The sequence below is a fragment of the Brassica napus genome, chromosome A2 (assembly GCF_020379485.1).
Source record: "Brassica napus cultivar Da-Ae chromosome A2, Da-Ae, whole genome shotgun sequence".
Taxonomy (NCBI): Eukaryota; Viridiplantae; Streptophyta; class Magnoliopsida; order Brassicales; family Brassicaceae; genus Brassica; species Brassica napus.
In genome coordinates, this window is record NC_063435.1 from 20586975 (window position 1) to 20601978 (window position 15004).

Here is a 15004-nt window from a genome sequence, read left to right on the forward strand (position 1 = left end):
CAAATTATTTGATCTGTATATATTATGACTATTTTATATTCAAGAAACTTACCTACTATATATATTGTACACATTGTATATATGCATGTCTAAAATGAGAACTTTGTAAAAAGTAAAACCAAACCAATCCAATTAAATGAATAAACCAGATAAATTAAAAACAGTTAAAATATGGTACTATAAACATATTCAACCAATTCCTACCATGGTAAAAGCATATTCCATAAAGAAATATTGATTAACTAATTAAATGAGAGATCCCTATCTTAACAAAATACGAAATAATGATTAACTAATTATAAGAATACGAAATCAATTTTGATTTTCCATAAGAATTCCAGAATTTTATCTCTTTAGTTAATCATAGGAATTGATTTAAGATTTGCAATATTCTGTGAACAAAAAAATTTGATTGCAATCGTTGAAATGAATATATTGTGAATAAACCCCTACAATTAATCAACCACCTATAAATAGAACCTCATTTAAATGAACATGTGAGTAAAGTCTTCAGTTAACTTTACAATTCAGCCACTTAGGGCCTGACTGGTTCAAACGCAGCGGTTACGGTTGTGGTTGCGGGAGTTTGCGGCTACGGGTGGTTGCAGTTTCTAGCGGTTTTAAGAGATTTGTATGACTGGTTCTGCGGTTAGAAATTGGTGCGCTTGCGGGATACTTGTGACTGGTTAACTACCAAATACATCAACGGTTAAATAATAAATTAAAAATATTTACATTTTATATAATTATAAAAATATCAAAAATCATAATATTATAATAAATATGAAAATTATTGTTTTAAATTTTTTAAAATTATAAAAAATATTTTTATTTTAAAATTTTATAATATTAATTAAATATAATAGATATATTTTAGTATTTTTATAATTTCAATTTAAAATTTTTATTGAATACTTTTATTTTTGTATTTATATGGTTTAAAAAAAAGAAAAAAAAGGATCTTCCCGCAACCGTCCGCAACTGCAAACGCTAGCTGGAACCAGCTTTTGATTTTAAGAGGTTCGGAGCGGTTTGAAGCGATTTTTAGCGATTTGTGTGATTGTTTCAAAACGTTGTGAACCGCTACCTACCGCAAAATCTGCGTTTGCGGGTGGTACCGAGAAAACCAGTCATGCCCTTATTCTGTTACATTTTTAGTCTTGGTTTAAGATAAATGGAAGATTAGAGTTTGACTCACTTGAGTTATAACTTTTAAATGTATCGGCCCATTTATATGATCTATATAATATTTTAAATAGGTAAGATGTTTTGTATATTTATGTAAAGCCCAATTCAATAAAATAATATGTTTGATTTAAATTAGCGGGTTCAGGTAGTTCAGAATTAGGATAGTTCGATTTGACCAAAATCTCGCAAAATTAATCTGAAATTTTTTTGGTTCGGTTCGATATTTAGGTAGTTTGGTTTTTAAAATATTTACTGAAACTAACCGAAGTTTTTAGTTTCGATTATATTTCAGTTAAAAATTGGGTTAAATTCAGGCAATTTTACTGAAACTAACCAATTACTAAACCGAGAACCAAATGTTTTTTATAAACCTCTTGAATCGAACCAAGCTTCTCACCAAAATTACAGTTTGGTTCGGTTCAGGAGGTTTGGTTCGGTTCAATATCCCATGCCTAATTAAAATGGTAATTAGACGTATGTTTTAATAATATAAATAACTAATAATTTGAAATTAGTGTATTTGAATATTGTAAAATTGTCATAAAATGCCAATTTACTAAATTCATTATTTTTTATTACTTATAATTTTGATAAGATATTTAAATAATATATGAGTTATATACAAAACGATTTCCAGATTAATTTATCTTTCAAAATCATCTAATAATCAAACGCAAATCCAAATCGAAAGAAGGATTCAGATCTAAAGGACTAGATCATCTAGATCTACCGAAGCCGTGGTCAAGATTGATCATCGCTGGATCTAGGAAGACGATCTGAGCTAAACGCAAGCTCGGATCTACAGGAGCCGTGGTTAAGATCGATCATCGCTGGATTTAGGAAGAAGATCTGAGCTAACCGCAAGTTCGGATCTACAGGAGCCGTGGTCAAAATCGATCATCGCTGAACCAAGGAAGTTGATCGGAGCTAAACGCAAGCTCAGATAAATCGAAACGGGGATCATCAACATCCCCAGGGGAGTGTCTCTTGTCTTTCTACTTGGATACTCGTTAAAACGAATACTCTAACTAACCGAAACCTAGTATCACTTATCTTTTGGGATAAAGATACTTTGGATTCAAGATCTGGAATAGATTGCTACTGATCTCTCTCTGTTTATCATCTGCAGGTTATAAACAGATCAAGATCGAGTCAGAATGGAGCCAACACCGGGAAAGTTTGAGATGCAGAAGTTCGATGAAAAAGGCGACTTCGGGTTATGGAAGTACAAGCTACTTGGGCAGTTAGAGATTCAAGGTTTGGGTTCAGTATTAAAGGAAGAGTCGACGACAACCGGAGATGAGAAGGGAGATGGTACTGAGGTCAAAGAAGTGGAGATCAATCCTAGAGCAGGTGAGAAGGATATCAGGGTGAGGAATCTGTTGGGAACGTGTCTAAGTGACACCATCTTGAGGAAGATAATGCACGAGCCTACTGCATTGGGAATGTGGAAGGCTCTGGAGCAAGACTATCAAAAAAGTCCCTTCCAAACCGAATATACTTGAAGCAAAGCTTTGCGAGCTTCAAGATGGAAGAAAGAAAGTCAATCAAAGAGAATCTTGACACCTTTATGAAGCTCATAGCGGAGCTTGCAAGTCTGAAGATCATGGTGAGTGATGAGGATCAAGCAATTCAACTCCTGACAAGCCTCCCAATGACCTATGAACCGCTTGTTCATACCATGAAATACGGAACATGCAAGGAAACCCTCACAGTAAACGAAGTGATCTCATCGGCATACACAAAGGAAAAAGAACTCAGACAACGAGGTGCTCATGACAAGTCCAGAAAAGGGTCAGAGGGACTGTATGTGGAGAACAGAGGAAGGTCAGAGAAGAAGGGGTCGAGGAATCACAACAACACTCAAGGGAGAAGTAGACATGATAGGGGAAGGTCGAAGTTAAGACCTAAATATGGACCCAAGGCGTGTTGGGTGTGTGGAGATGAAAATCACTGGAAGCGAGACTGTCCACAAAGAAACCGTTAGGATCACAACAAGCCATCAACATCAGAAAATACTGCCATGAAGCTACCTACCTCGATAGCCCTGACAGCAAGTCTACTAGCAAAAAGCGACGAGTGGATACTAGATTCTGGGTGTACTTTCCACATAACACCCAGACGAGAAGTGCTCTAAAACTTTGAGGAGTTTGAAGGGAACAAAGTGCTTATGGGAAACGATACATACTATATGGTGAAAGGGCAAGGCAGTATCACCATCGATAACCCAGATGGATCGGTGGTAACTCTCAGTCAAGTACGTTACATCCCAGACATTAGAAGAAACTTGATCTCGTACGGACAACTGGAGCAAGCAGGCTGCAAGTATGTTGGAGCAGGCTTCAAGGTGGAGTTCTACAAAGATAATCAGAGTTTTGACAGGGCAGTATGATCAGGGCCTCTACTACCTTCAGGGCTCAGTCAGAGAGTACAGGGGAAAGGAAGTGTGCAATGCAGTGGATACAACTAGCAGATGGTACTCGATATTGGCTCATATGAGTCAGTCATCGATGGATATCCTTGTGAGAAAAGGTCACCTGAAAAAGGAAGAGATGAAATCTCTAGGCTTCTGTGAGGCATGTGCTATGAGAAAGTCGCATAAGCAAAACTTTCCAAAGGCAAAACACACAACAAGAGGAATACTTGACTACGTTCACTCAGACTTGTGGGGATCGCCAAATGTAACCCCAAGCCTCTCAGGATGAAATTACTTCCTGACGTTTATTGATGACTACTCGAGGCGCATCTGGATATATTTTCTTAAGACAAAAGACGAGGCATTTCAGAAGTTTGAAGAATGGAAGACGTTGGTAGAAAACCAGACTCAGAAGAAGCTGAAGTGTCTGAGAACCGACAACGGCTTGGAGTTTTGCAACAACTTGTTTGACAAATTATGCAGAGACACAAGAGTTAAACGTCACAAGACTTGCCCTACACGCCACAACAAAACGGAGTCTCAGAGCGCATGAATAGGGCGATAATGGATAAGGTCCGTAGCATGCTGCATGAGACAGGTCTGGGAGTAGAGTTTTGGGCAGAGGCAGCATCAACCGCAGTAAACATCATTAACAGATCACCAGGTTCTGCGATAGAATTCGAGGTTCCAGAGGCACTATGGACAGGGTCAGAACCGAGGTATGATCACTTGAGGAGGTTCGGGTGCATTGCTTATGTCCACACAATAGCAGACAAGATTAGTCCTAGAGCAACTAAATGTGTTTTACTGGGATATGCGCTTGGAACAAAAGGCTACAGAGTATGGCTTCTAGAAGATGAGAAAGTGGTTGTGAGTAAGGATGTAGTGTTCAATGAAGATAAGCTCTACAAGCAAAGTGAAGAGGCTACTGAGGTAACAGTGGATGAAGCAAAGGCGACAAGTCCCAAGAAGCGAGTATCATTTAAGAAGGAGGTGGAAGAATTTGAACCAGAAGATACAGAAGGAGAAACTTTTGCTCATGGTGGAGCTATGAAGATAAAGGATCCAATAAATCACTCAGACTCAAGTGATTCAGAAGAATACTGTGAGACTACAACTCAAGAAGAAGAGGAGGACTTGAGTGAGTACATTCTGGCTAGAGACAGGGTTAGAAGACAGATAAAGCCCCCGTTAAAGTATGGTGACACAGACCTCGTTGCTGATGCACTTGCTAGTGCAGAAGAGATAGAGACAGAGGAACCGAAGTCATATGCTGAAGCAAGAAGAAGTAAAGATTGGGGTCTGTGGAACGGAGCTATGAGTGAAGAAATGGTCTCACATGATGTGAACCAAACATGGGAACTCGCATAGAAGCCAAAAGATCAAAAGGTTATAGGCTGCAAGTGGATTTACAAGTACAAACCCGGCATTCCAGGAGTAGAAGAACCAAGATATAAAGGACGCCTGGTGGCAAAGGGTTATGCGCAGGTGGAAGGAATCGACTATAATGAAGTGTTTGCTCTGGTAGTTAAGCATGTTTCTATCAGGTTGCTTCTATCAGCAGTTGTTACGTTTGATATGGAGCTGGAACAGATGGACGTCAAGACAGCGTTTCTTCACGGGGTTCTACAGGAAAGGATATATATGACCCATGTTCGAAAACGAGGTCAACGCGGCCGATTCCGCGGCGGAGAAGCGTTCGGCGGCCCCTTACCGTCTCGATTATAGGCTATTCGGAAAAAACTCGGATCTTGGAGAAAACTCATATCTTCTTTCATTTTTAAGTAATTTTCACATGTTATTTGATGAATTTATCCATAAAAGAAGAAAAAAATGATGAAAACAAATGAAATGAGTAAAAAGCATGGCGGCCGTCGACTTGATGCTCAGAAAAATAATAGGTTAAAAGAAGAAGATGATTAGGAAAAGACGCTTGTACCCTTTATTAAAAGACAAAAAAATAATAAAACACTCCAAAATGGTAATGTCAAGTGTCGAACCCGGGTCCAAGGCACAATACACCACTCCTTTATCAACTGTGACAGAAGAATTGATTGTATGTTGTATGCAAATATATTATATATTTCGATATACACGGAGAAAGCCTGAAAATTACGCCCCGATTAATCACCGATTAATCTCCGAGTTCTTGTTAATTCGCTAGGCCCGGGTCGAGCGCCCGACTCGCGCCTAGCGTAGTTTCGAACATGGTATATGACACAGGCAGAGGGGTTTGTAAAGGAAGGTCAAGAAGACAAAGTGTGCCTTCTAAAGAAGGCTTTGTACGGGTTGAAGCAGTCTCCACGCGAGTGGAATCATTGGTTTGATGAGTTTATGATCAGAAAGAGGTACAGTAGAAGTCAGTATGATCCATGCGTGTATCTGAAAGGGAGAACAGTTGAGTCAAGAGTGTTTCTATTACTATATGTGGATGACATCTTGATAGCATCACAGAGTAAGACAGAGGTTGATCAACTAAAGAAATTGTTGAAAGCAGAGTTTGAGATGAAGGATCTAGGTCCTGCTAGGCGTATCTTAGGAATGGATATTCTGAGAGACAGAAGCAGAGGAACTCTGAGGTTGTCTCAAGAGAGGTATTTGAATCAAGTTCTGAAGACATTTGGGATGCAGGATGCAGGTGCAGTTCAGACTCCGATAGGGTCGCAGTTCAAGTTGAGAGCTGTCACAAAACCAGAAGAGGCTGAGCAGATGAGAAAGATGGAAGGTGTTCCTTATGCCAGTGCAGTGAGTAGTCTTATGTACGCGATGGTAGGATCAAGACCTGACTTAGCTTACGGTTTGGGTCTTGTAAGCAGATACATGGGAAAGCCAGGAATAGATCATTGGGCAGCGGTAAAATGGATAATGCGTTACCTTAAAGGAGCGGTGAAGCTTAGTTTGTTGTTCTCAAAGGGGTCAGACTTTCAGGTCAGAGGGTACTATGATTCAGATTATGCATCAGATCAAGATCGGAGCAGGTCGATTACGGGTTTTGTGTTCACAGTGGGTGGTAACACTGTGAGTTGGCGCTCATGATTACAGAAAGTTGTTGCTCTTGCAACGACAGAGGCGGAATATATTTCTCTGTCTGAGTCTAGTCGAGAGGCAGTGTGGCTGAAAGGAATCTGTGAAGACTTGGGTTTTAAGCAAGAAGCAGCAGAGCTACACTGTGACTCGCAAAGCGCTATCTACTTAGCTAAGAACAACATGTTTCATGAGCGTACTAAACATGTCAGAGTCAAGTACAACTTTGTCAGAGAGCTGGTGGCGCATGGGTTTGTTAAGGTGATGAAGATTCATACGTCTAAGAATCCAGCAGATGCGTTAACTAAGGTAATACCAGGAGAGAAGTTCAGTGCTCATCTGAAGGCACTGAATGTGACTGAAGCTTAGTGAAGTTTAAGAGGAGCCAGGATCATCTCAGATTTCTCAGAAAGGGAGACGGTGCAGTGGCTAAAGACTGATAACAAGATGGTTGTTGTTGTTATCAGGGGTTGTTGAAGCTGAGGAGTTGAGTGTCGAGCTCAAGGAAGTATCAAGGAAAATCAGGAGACTTGCAGAGAGTTACCAGGAGCATGAATGCACTTACAATGTCAAGGAAATGATGTTGAAAGTAGGAACAAGAACCAAGGTGGAGTTTGTAAGATAATGGTTCTGTGTTGAAGTATCAGAGGCAGCATTGATCACATTGATCGGATGGGCCATGAAAGATAGACAGATGATTGGGCCGAGATAGCACGGAGGTGACTTACACTAGTAAAAATCCACCGCATAGCCACTACAAAAACGTGGCTATAGGGAAAATATTCGTGGCTACAAAAGAAAACAGCCACGCTTATATGTCCGAAAATTACAGTGGCTATAGCCTCGTGGCTAAAAAACATCGTGGCTTTTCGTGGCTAATAGCCACGCTTTTACCACACACGTTTTCGTTGCTCTTTTAGCCACGGTATTAATTAAAAGCGTGGCTATAGATAGTGGCTAATATAGCCACGGTTTTGTCACTTTCTTTATCGTAGCTAAGTTAGCCACGTTTGTGCTACTATTTTCTTCGTTGCTATTCTAGCCAACGTAGCCACGATATAGCCACTGTGTTTTAGTGGCTTTGTTGTAGCCACAGTTTTTAAAAGCATTTCGTTTGGTTAGTTTAAATTACCCAATTTTTCATATTAGATATCCATTCAAATTATTAAACATTGCACATTTAATAAACACGACAACTTCATATATATATAAGATAAGTCTTAGATTCATCATTCATAAAAACTTACATAGACAAAGTTAAGAGTTTTGAGACTAAAAAGACTATCAAAAGACCTTGTTACAAAAGAGGTTATAAGATAAACAACCAACTTCTAAATGCCATTGGGAGGATTAGGCTGAGCAGTTGGTGCTTGAGGCTGATCAAGGCTGATCAGAAGTCTGTCCAGTAGGTGCTTGCGGGGGCCTAAGTGTTTGGAGGAGCTGATTGATTGCTTCCCTTGTTGATGCAAAGTCCTTCCTCATGTCTGAGACGTCCTGCTTCACCCCAGCAACGTCCTGCTTCACCCCAGCAACATCAGCAGTGACACGTTGGAGGCTTGTCTCAAGACCGCCCACACGCATCTCCACCTCCAGGTTGCGGGCAAGACCATTGGGGACGCGTGTAGAAGGCGCATGCTCCCTGTATTGTTCACTGCCCAGTCCGTAAACATATCCCCTCTTACTCCTAGCATTCTGTAAGAGAAATGGAAAAATATTCAAAACCAAGCAAGACAAAACAGAAGCTAACATAAGGCAATTTGATCAACTCAGGTAACAATCAACAGTTTAAATAAATTGATCATATGCAATGAAATTTTCAAAACAGAACAGAACATAAAAAAAATTCCCGAGAATGAAAATGTTAAGTGATCATACCTTCAGATAAGCTTTGTTTAACATGAGGCGAAGGAGCCGATGATGCACTTGGACTCCCGGGTGATCCTTCAGTGTTAGAGAGCTGTGTGGCTTCCATCTCGGCCTGAGTTACCAGTTCTTCAGCACGATAGTCCACAAAAGTCCCATCTGGTCGGGAGTGTGTCTCCCTGACAAGGGCAGTGTAGGATGGTGGTTCTCCCGTAGCAGACGCTTGCTTCTGCAAAAAAAAAAAAATTAGGAAGACAGTTAGAAAAAAAAATATTTCAAAGCATAGACATGGAAGATACCATGTTATACGCTATCCTTGCAAAAGACCTAGGTCCTGCATTATGCTTGTGGCAACCTTTACCCACCGGATCAGACTTGCGGCTGGTAGCAGCCTTCTTGCTTTTCTTTTTAGCTGAATCAGTTGCCCAATACTCCAGAAGGAGTGTCCAGTCGCTATCACTGATGTACTTTGGCTTCTTGTGTTGCCTCTTCTTCTTGCTAATCCTTTCACCAATGGTTGTCCAAGTTTCTTTCTTCCACAGACCGTAGACCAAGTCATCAAACTGAGACTCCCAGTAGAAATTTTGCTAAAAAAAGAAACAGTAAGTGATTTAAAAACATGTAAGACGCATATATATAACGTATAGTAGACAATTACCACAAACGTTTGCCACCATGAATCCTTCCTTTCCTCAGGAACCTTCCTCCAACTCTTCCAAGGACCCATGTAGTATCCTTGCCAAGTTGCACGGATGAAAGCATGGACAGATGGGTCAATACCAAACCTAAGATGATAACAAACATTAGTAACAGAAACATAACAGAAACAATCCTATGACAAAATCCTACAGAAACTATCACAAAACAATCCTAACAGAATCAATCCTAGGCAATCACAGACACAATTCAAATAAAAGAAACATTCCAAGAGGAGGAAGTGATCTTACCATAAAGCTCCATTCAGCTTATCGGGATGGAGATGTGGCTGTAAGAGCCGAGCAGGTGAGTTGAGCATTGCATTAAGGGTCATTTGCGGGTAGCTGTTGGAACGAGATGATGAAGCAGTATGGTTTTGAGCGGGTCCAGTAGCACCAGGAGGCATAGGAGGAGATCCAGGATGGTTAAAAGCGGGTCCAGTAGCACCAGGGGGCATAGGAGGAGATCCAGCATGGTTAAAAACGGGTCCAGTTGCACCAGAGGCATAGGAGGAGACGCAACATGTGTTCCATGTACTCTTGTTGAGTTCATCTGTTCATAACCAAAGAAAACATATTAGATCTTACATATTAATCGTTTAGATAAAACAAAGAGAGACATTAGGTGTTACAAAAAAAAACAAAACAAAGAGAGACATTACAGAGACAGAAACAGCGAGCTTACAAAGTAGATAGTCTAAAACCCTAGATCGAAAGCCCTAGAGCTTACAAAGTAGACAGCCTAATTACAAAATAGACAGACTAAAACCCTTGAGCTCACAAAACAAAACAAAAAACGAGAGTCTAGATCGAAAACAAGAAATAAACATGCAAGACGAACACAAAGAAGACACAGAGAAATCGGAAACCTTAAACCATCATATCTAATCGGGAATCGAAGGGTTCAAGTCAGGGGAAGAGAGAGAGGGTTACCTTGAGAGGTGAGAGATTGAGGCGGTAGGCGGGAGGCAGGAGACGGCGGGGCTTGGAATCAGAGACGGCGAGACTAGAATCGGAGAAGGCGATTATGTGTTGTGTCGCGAGTCGAGAGTTTCTCCTTTTTTTCTCTAAGTGTTGAGAAAAAAGAAGAAAACCGGAGTTTAAAACCCTTTTCAGCAAAGCCACGAAAAGATAGTGGCTAACAGTGGCTATGTTTAATAAGAACCGCCAAAACCAGATAAATTGGAGCCAAACCCAATTGGTTTACCAAAATTTTAGAGAAGCCACGAACTAGCCACGCCATTACAGTGGCTAAATTCTAATATCAAGCGCCAAACTAAAAACAATTGGAGCCAAACCAATTTGTTTTGTCCCAATTTCCACATAGCCACTATATAGCCAGTATATAATCGTGGCTATATTAAAAACGCGAAACCACAAACACCCAACCCATAAAGTATGACACCTAAACCCCAAACCCTTTTCTTATCAACCTTATACTCATACAACAACTACAATCCAAACATTTCATACATATTCCATATATTCTACATCATATAATTTTTTTTAACAATCTCACAACATATTTTACAAGCTTACAACATATTTTACAAGCTCACATCATATTTTACAATTTTAGAATATATTTCACTATTCCGAATCCCCGTCTGATTGTACCTCGACATCTGATACATATTCATCGTTTGGAGGATTCACCGGAGCAATATCATAATCAGACACATCGTCAACAACATGTGTTTCCACCCGTAACAATGAACTTTCCGCAACTTGGTCACGTCTATCATCCTGCCAAGCAGTTAAAGTAATTTCTGACGTTTCTCGGATTCCTCGAGGAATAATTTTTGCGCATGCCCACCAATCATCCGCTGAATGTCGACGTACCCGTGGATAAGAAATAAAAATGCTTGATCACAATTACCTGTTCATGATACAATAACATCATTCAAATCATGACTTTTCATCAAACATCAAATCTCAAGCACATAACTATATTTCACTTACCAGGTAATACAAAAGGATCATATTTGGCATATTGTCTTCGTGGTGAGACATCAACAAGACCAGATGGATGTATTCTCATACCGCGATTTTCCGTGGTGTCAAACCACGAACATTTGAAAACCATGACTTTCAAGCCAACATCACCATGATACTCCACCATCATAATCTCCTGTATAAGGCCATAGTAGTCTGTTTTATTAGTTCCAGGAACACAAACACCATAATGTTGAGTTTTCCTATCTTGACCGTGGTTATGTGTGTGGAAAGTGTATCCCCGTGTGTGGTATATTGGCCAAGACCTATAACTGCGCCTAGGACCTTGTACAAAATCCAACATCCACATAGGAAATGTGTAAAACTGAGTCGCATCATTAATCTGTAATAAAATAACATTGTTATAAATTACAAGTTTAATTAAATAAATTGTGAAACTTGATAATATAAAAACAAAAACTCACATAGTCTTTGCACCACTCAGCAAACTTAGTGTCTTTCGCTTTTTGCATTGCAGCTGGAGTAATTTCAGGAATACTTCGCGTCATATATTCTTCAAACATCTTACACACATTTAAAATATTAATTATGTAACTAGAAGTATGTATTTTTATTATATTTTCATAATATTAAAGTACCTTTCATATGGAGCAAATGTTTCACAGTTGAGCATCATAAATGTCTGAAGAACGGTGTTATCTTCATCATTTAACCAACCAGTTGAGCATTGACCACTGATTCTCCCTTCATGGTAAAACAAAGGTGGTACATCCGAATAAGTGTATGAGAAACGAATATCACTTGGACCTTCTGGAATGCTCATGATTTCAGGATTCCCAAAAAAAATTGAGGATGCTCTTGAAATCTCCTCGTTTATCCATTGTGCAACTATCGAACCTGCAATGTGTGCTTTGTTTTTGACCATCTTCTTCAAATGGTACATGTATCTTTCAAATACATACATCCACCTAAAATGGACGGGGCCTCCTAAGGCTACCTCATCTGGAAGGTGCATAAGAAGATGTTCCATAACATCGAAGAATGATGGAGAAAATATCTTTTCCAAGTTACAAAGCTTCACACCAATATTTGCCTTTAAAAGACCAACATCTGATTCTTTCAAAATCTTCGAAGATATATCTCGGAAAAAGAGGGCAATATCTGTAAACAAAACATTAAAGTTATAACATCAATTATAGTAAATTTTAAAATGATATAAAAAATAAATACCTCTAATTGCCGTATGAACATTTTTTGGAAGGAGTTCAGCGAACGCAAATGGATATAGTCGTTCCATTATGACATGACAATCATGACTTTTCAAGCCATGTAGCTTTAAATTGCTTTCGTCAATACAACGACTAAATTTGGAGGCGTACCCATCGGGAAATTTTATGTCATTTTTCAGCCACAGAAGGAATTCTCGCTTTGCCGCATTTGACAGCCTGAATATTGGCACGGGCATCGTTCCATCCTCTTTCATCTCTAAATCACGCCTTTTGCATAGTCCTGGAAGATCCAATCTGCTTTTGATGTTGTCTTTTGTCTTCCCAGGAGCATTTAACAATGTGTTCGTGAGGTTATCGAAGAAGTTCTTCTCAATGTGCATGAAATCAAGGTTATGCCGAAGAAGATGAGTTTCCCAATACGGTAACTCCCAAAAAATACTCTTCTTTACCCAATTGTGAGTAACTCCGTATTCAGCTATTGTCTTGGATGGATTATCATGTCCATTCCCTCCACATTCAACGGACTTCGATAAACCTTCAATATTATTTATCCTCTCACGCAATATTTCTTCTCCGGTCAACCATGGTGGAGGAGGATCTAGAACTGTTTTTCCCCGTGTAAATGCTTGAGTGTTTTTCCTGTAAGGATGATCTTCATCTAAAAACCTTCTGTGACAATCAAACCAACTATGTTTTCGTCCATTACGTAACCAGAACGCACCTGTCTCATCTTGACAATATGGGCACGCTAACCGACCATGCGTCGTCCAACCTGAAAGCATCCCATACGCTGGAAAATCGCTTATCGTCCACATCAACACTGCTCGCATTATGAATCTTTCTTTCCTTGAAATATCATATGCCTCCACACCATCCTTCCATAAACTCTGTAATTCTTCAATCAAAGGCTGAAGGTAAATATCTAAGCTTTTTCTTGGATGTTTGGGCCCCAGAATTAGCACCGAAAGGTAAAAGAATTCTCTTTTCATACACATTCCCGGAGGCAAATTGTATGGACTTACAATAACGGGCCAAAGGGAATGTGCTTCGCCATTCATACCAATCGGATTAAACCCATCTGTTGATAAGCATAGATAAATATTCCGGCTTTCAGCAGCAAAACCAGGATATAACTCATTAAAGTGTTTCCACGCAATGGCATCAGATGGGTGATGCATTTCTCCTTCCGGAGTCACATGTTCCTTATGCCATCGCATATTGGAAGCTGTCGCCTCGAGTTGGTATAGACGCTTCAGACGATCTGCAATTGGCAGGTAAAACATTCTCTGTTTAGGTTTGTTTTTACCTTTTCCATTCTTCGGGTAGTAGCGATCTTCTCCACAAAACCGACAACTGACCAACTTCGCATCTTCTCCTTTCCAAAATAACATACAATTCTTCACGCAAACGTCAATCTTCTGTACGGGTAACCCAAGTGCTCGTGTCAGTTTCTTTGTCTCATAATATGTTGCTGGAGCTTTATTTGGCTGTGGAAGTATGTTTTTAAATACTTCAGATATCTCATCTACACAAGCTTCTGGTAGATTATAATCTGTCTTCACTTTCATCATCCGCGAAGCAAGAGACAATTGAGATATTCCCTCTGCACATCCTTCGTAGAGAGGTTGAGTGGCTGCTTCAAATGCTTCAAAAACACTATCGTGATATGGTTCCGCTATGCCCATCTCTTCTATAGATTCTGGCATGTAAGGTGGCGCAATGTCTTCTTGTACTTCTGGAATATTCTGATGGTGATCTTCATAAGCATTCCAAGTAGGATTCTCCCACATTTCTTCTTCACCAGTCGACTGATTCGCCCCGGAACTCTCACCAACATCATAGAATTTCTCTCCATGACTCGTCCAAACATAATAATTTCCCTTAAAACCATATAAGAATAGATGTCTTGCGACAACTCTTGCTTCTCGTTGCTTCACATTTTTGCATCGAGCACACGGACACAATAAAGTCTCTCTTTCTTTGTAATCAGCTTGATTACACTCAAATTGAATAAATGCGTCAATACCTCCGAGAAATGTTTCTGAAACGCAATTACTCCCAGGATCAATTCTTTGATCCATCCATTCTCTGGACTGAAAGTAGAAAGACATTTTGTTTAGAAAATTTGAGTGAAGAACAAAAGTTCTAAATGTTACGGTTGTGTAGTGTATATATGTTACAAAGTAGCCACTCTTTAGCCACGAAGATTCCGTGGCTTTTTTAAAATATCACAGCCCAATCGAATCTTTCTCTGCCACGGACTGAATAAAGTACATATAGCCACGCGATAGCCATGAAAAAACCGTGGCTGTATCTCTTTTTGATGTCGGCACAACAAAACAAAACATGACCACTCTTTTATTAGTGGTAAATTCGTGGCTATATTTGTTCCCACGAATAGTTCGTTGCTTCTTCGTGGCTATATATAACCATGCGCTTTTTCGTGACTAGACCGTGGCTTTATTTAGATTTACCAACGTCAGCGTGGCTTTTATTTTTTAGCCACGATTTTAGAGTGGCACTTCAGTGGCTATGCGGTAGATTTCTACTAGTGTTAGTGGGCCGTGCTGGTCATGTCCAAGCCCATCACGGAAGGACTAAACGCGGAGCTGAGAGTCGTCTTCTTTCTGTTA

The 15004-nt window shown here is 39.8% G+C and overlaps 2 protein-coding genes across 2 annotated transcripts; both read right to left on the reverse strand.

Annotated features, from left to right (window-relative positions):
• Window positions 1-7817: 7817 nt before the first annotated feature.
• LOC125588352 lies at window positions 7818-10252 on the reverse strand. The gene is made up of 6 exons (XM_048759659.1): window positions 10120-10252; window positions 9439-9739; window positions 9150-9276; window positions 8791-9078; window positions 8504-8720; window positions 7818-8320 (listed from the first exon to the last, which is right to left on the reverse strand). Exons 2-6 carry the CDS (start codon window positions 9642-9644, stop codon window positions 8313-8315), a joined length of 846 nt encoding a protein of 281 aa, XP_048615616.1. The 5' UTR covers window positions 9645-9739; window positions 10120-10252; the 3' UTR covers window positions 7818-8312.
• Window positions 10253-10776: 524 nt separating this feature from the next.
• Window positions 10777-14482, reverse strand: LOC125584530. The gene is made up of 6 exons (XM_048753162.1): window positions 12373-14482; window positions 11781-12303; window positions 11607-11679; window positions 11149-11524; window positions 11052-11065; window positions 10777-10932 (listed from the first exon to the last, which is right to left on the reverse strand). The coding sequence occupies exons 1-6, from the start codon at window positions 14480-14482 to the stop codon at window positions 10777-10779; spliced, it is 3252 nt and encodes a 1083-aa protein (XP_048609119.1).
• Between the last annotated feature and the right edge of the window lie 522 nt (window positions 14483-15004).

Bases quoted from the DNA above. Each gene is read 5' to 3' on its own strand.
- LOC125588352 (XM_048759659.1), bottom strand. From the start codon at position 9,644: ATGCCCCCTGGTGCTACTGGACCCGCTTTTAACCATCCTGGATCTCCT. The intron at 9,277-9,438 runs GTAAGATCACTT...TTATCATCTTAG, and splicing joins AAGCTGAATGGAGCTTTATG to GTTTGGTATTGACCCATCTG. The intron at 9,079-9,149 runs GTAATTGTCTAC...TTCTTTTTTTAG, and splicing joins CATGGTGGCAAACGTTTGTG to CAAAATTTCTACTGGGAGTC.
- LOC125584530 (XM_048753162.1), bottom strand. From the start codon at position 14,482: ATGTCTTTCTACTTTCAGTCCAGAGAATGGATGGATCAAAGAATTGAT. The intron at 12,304-12,372 runs GTATTTATTTTT...TTTTGTTTACAG, and splicing joins TGTTCATACGGCAATTAGAG to ATATTGCCCTCTTTTTCCGA. The intron at 11,680-11,780 runs GTACTTTAATAT...TATGACGCGAAG, and splicing joins ACATTTGCTCCATATGAAAG to TATTCCTGAAATTACTCCAG.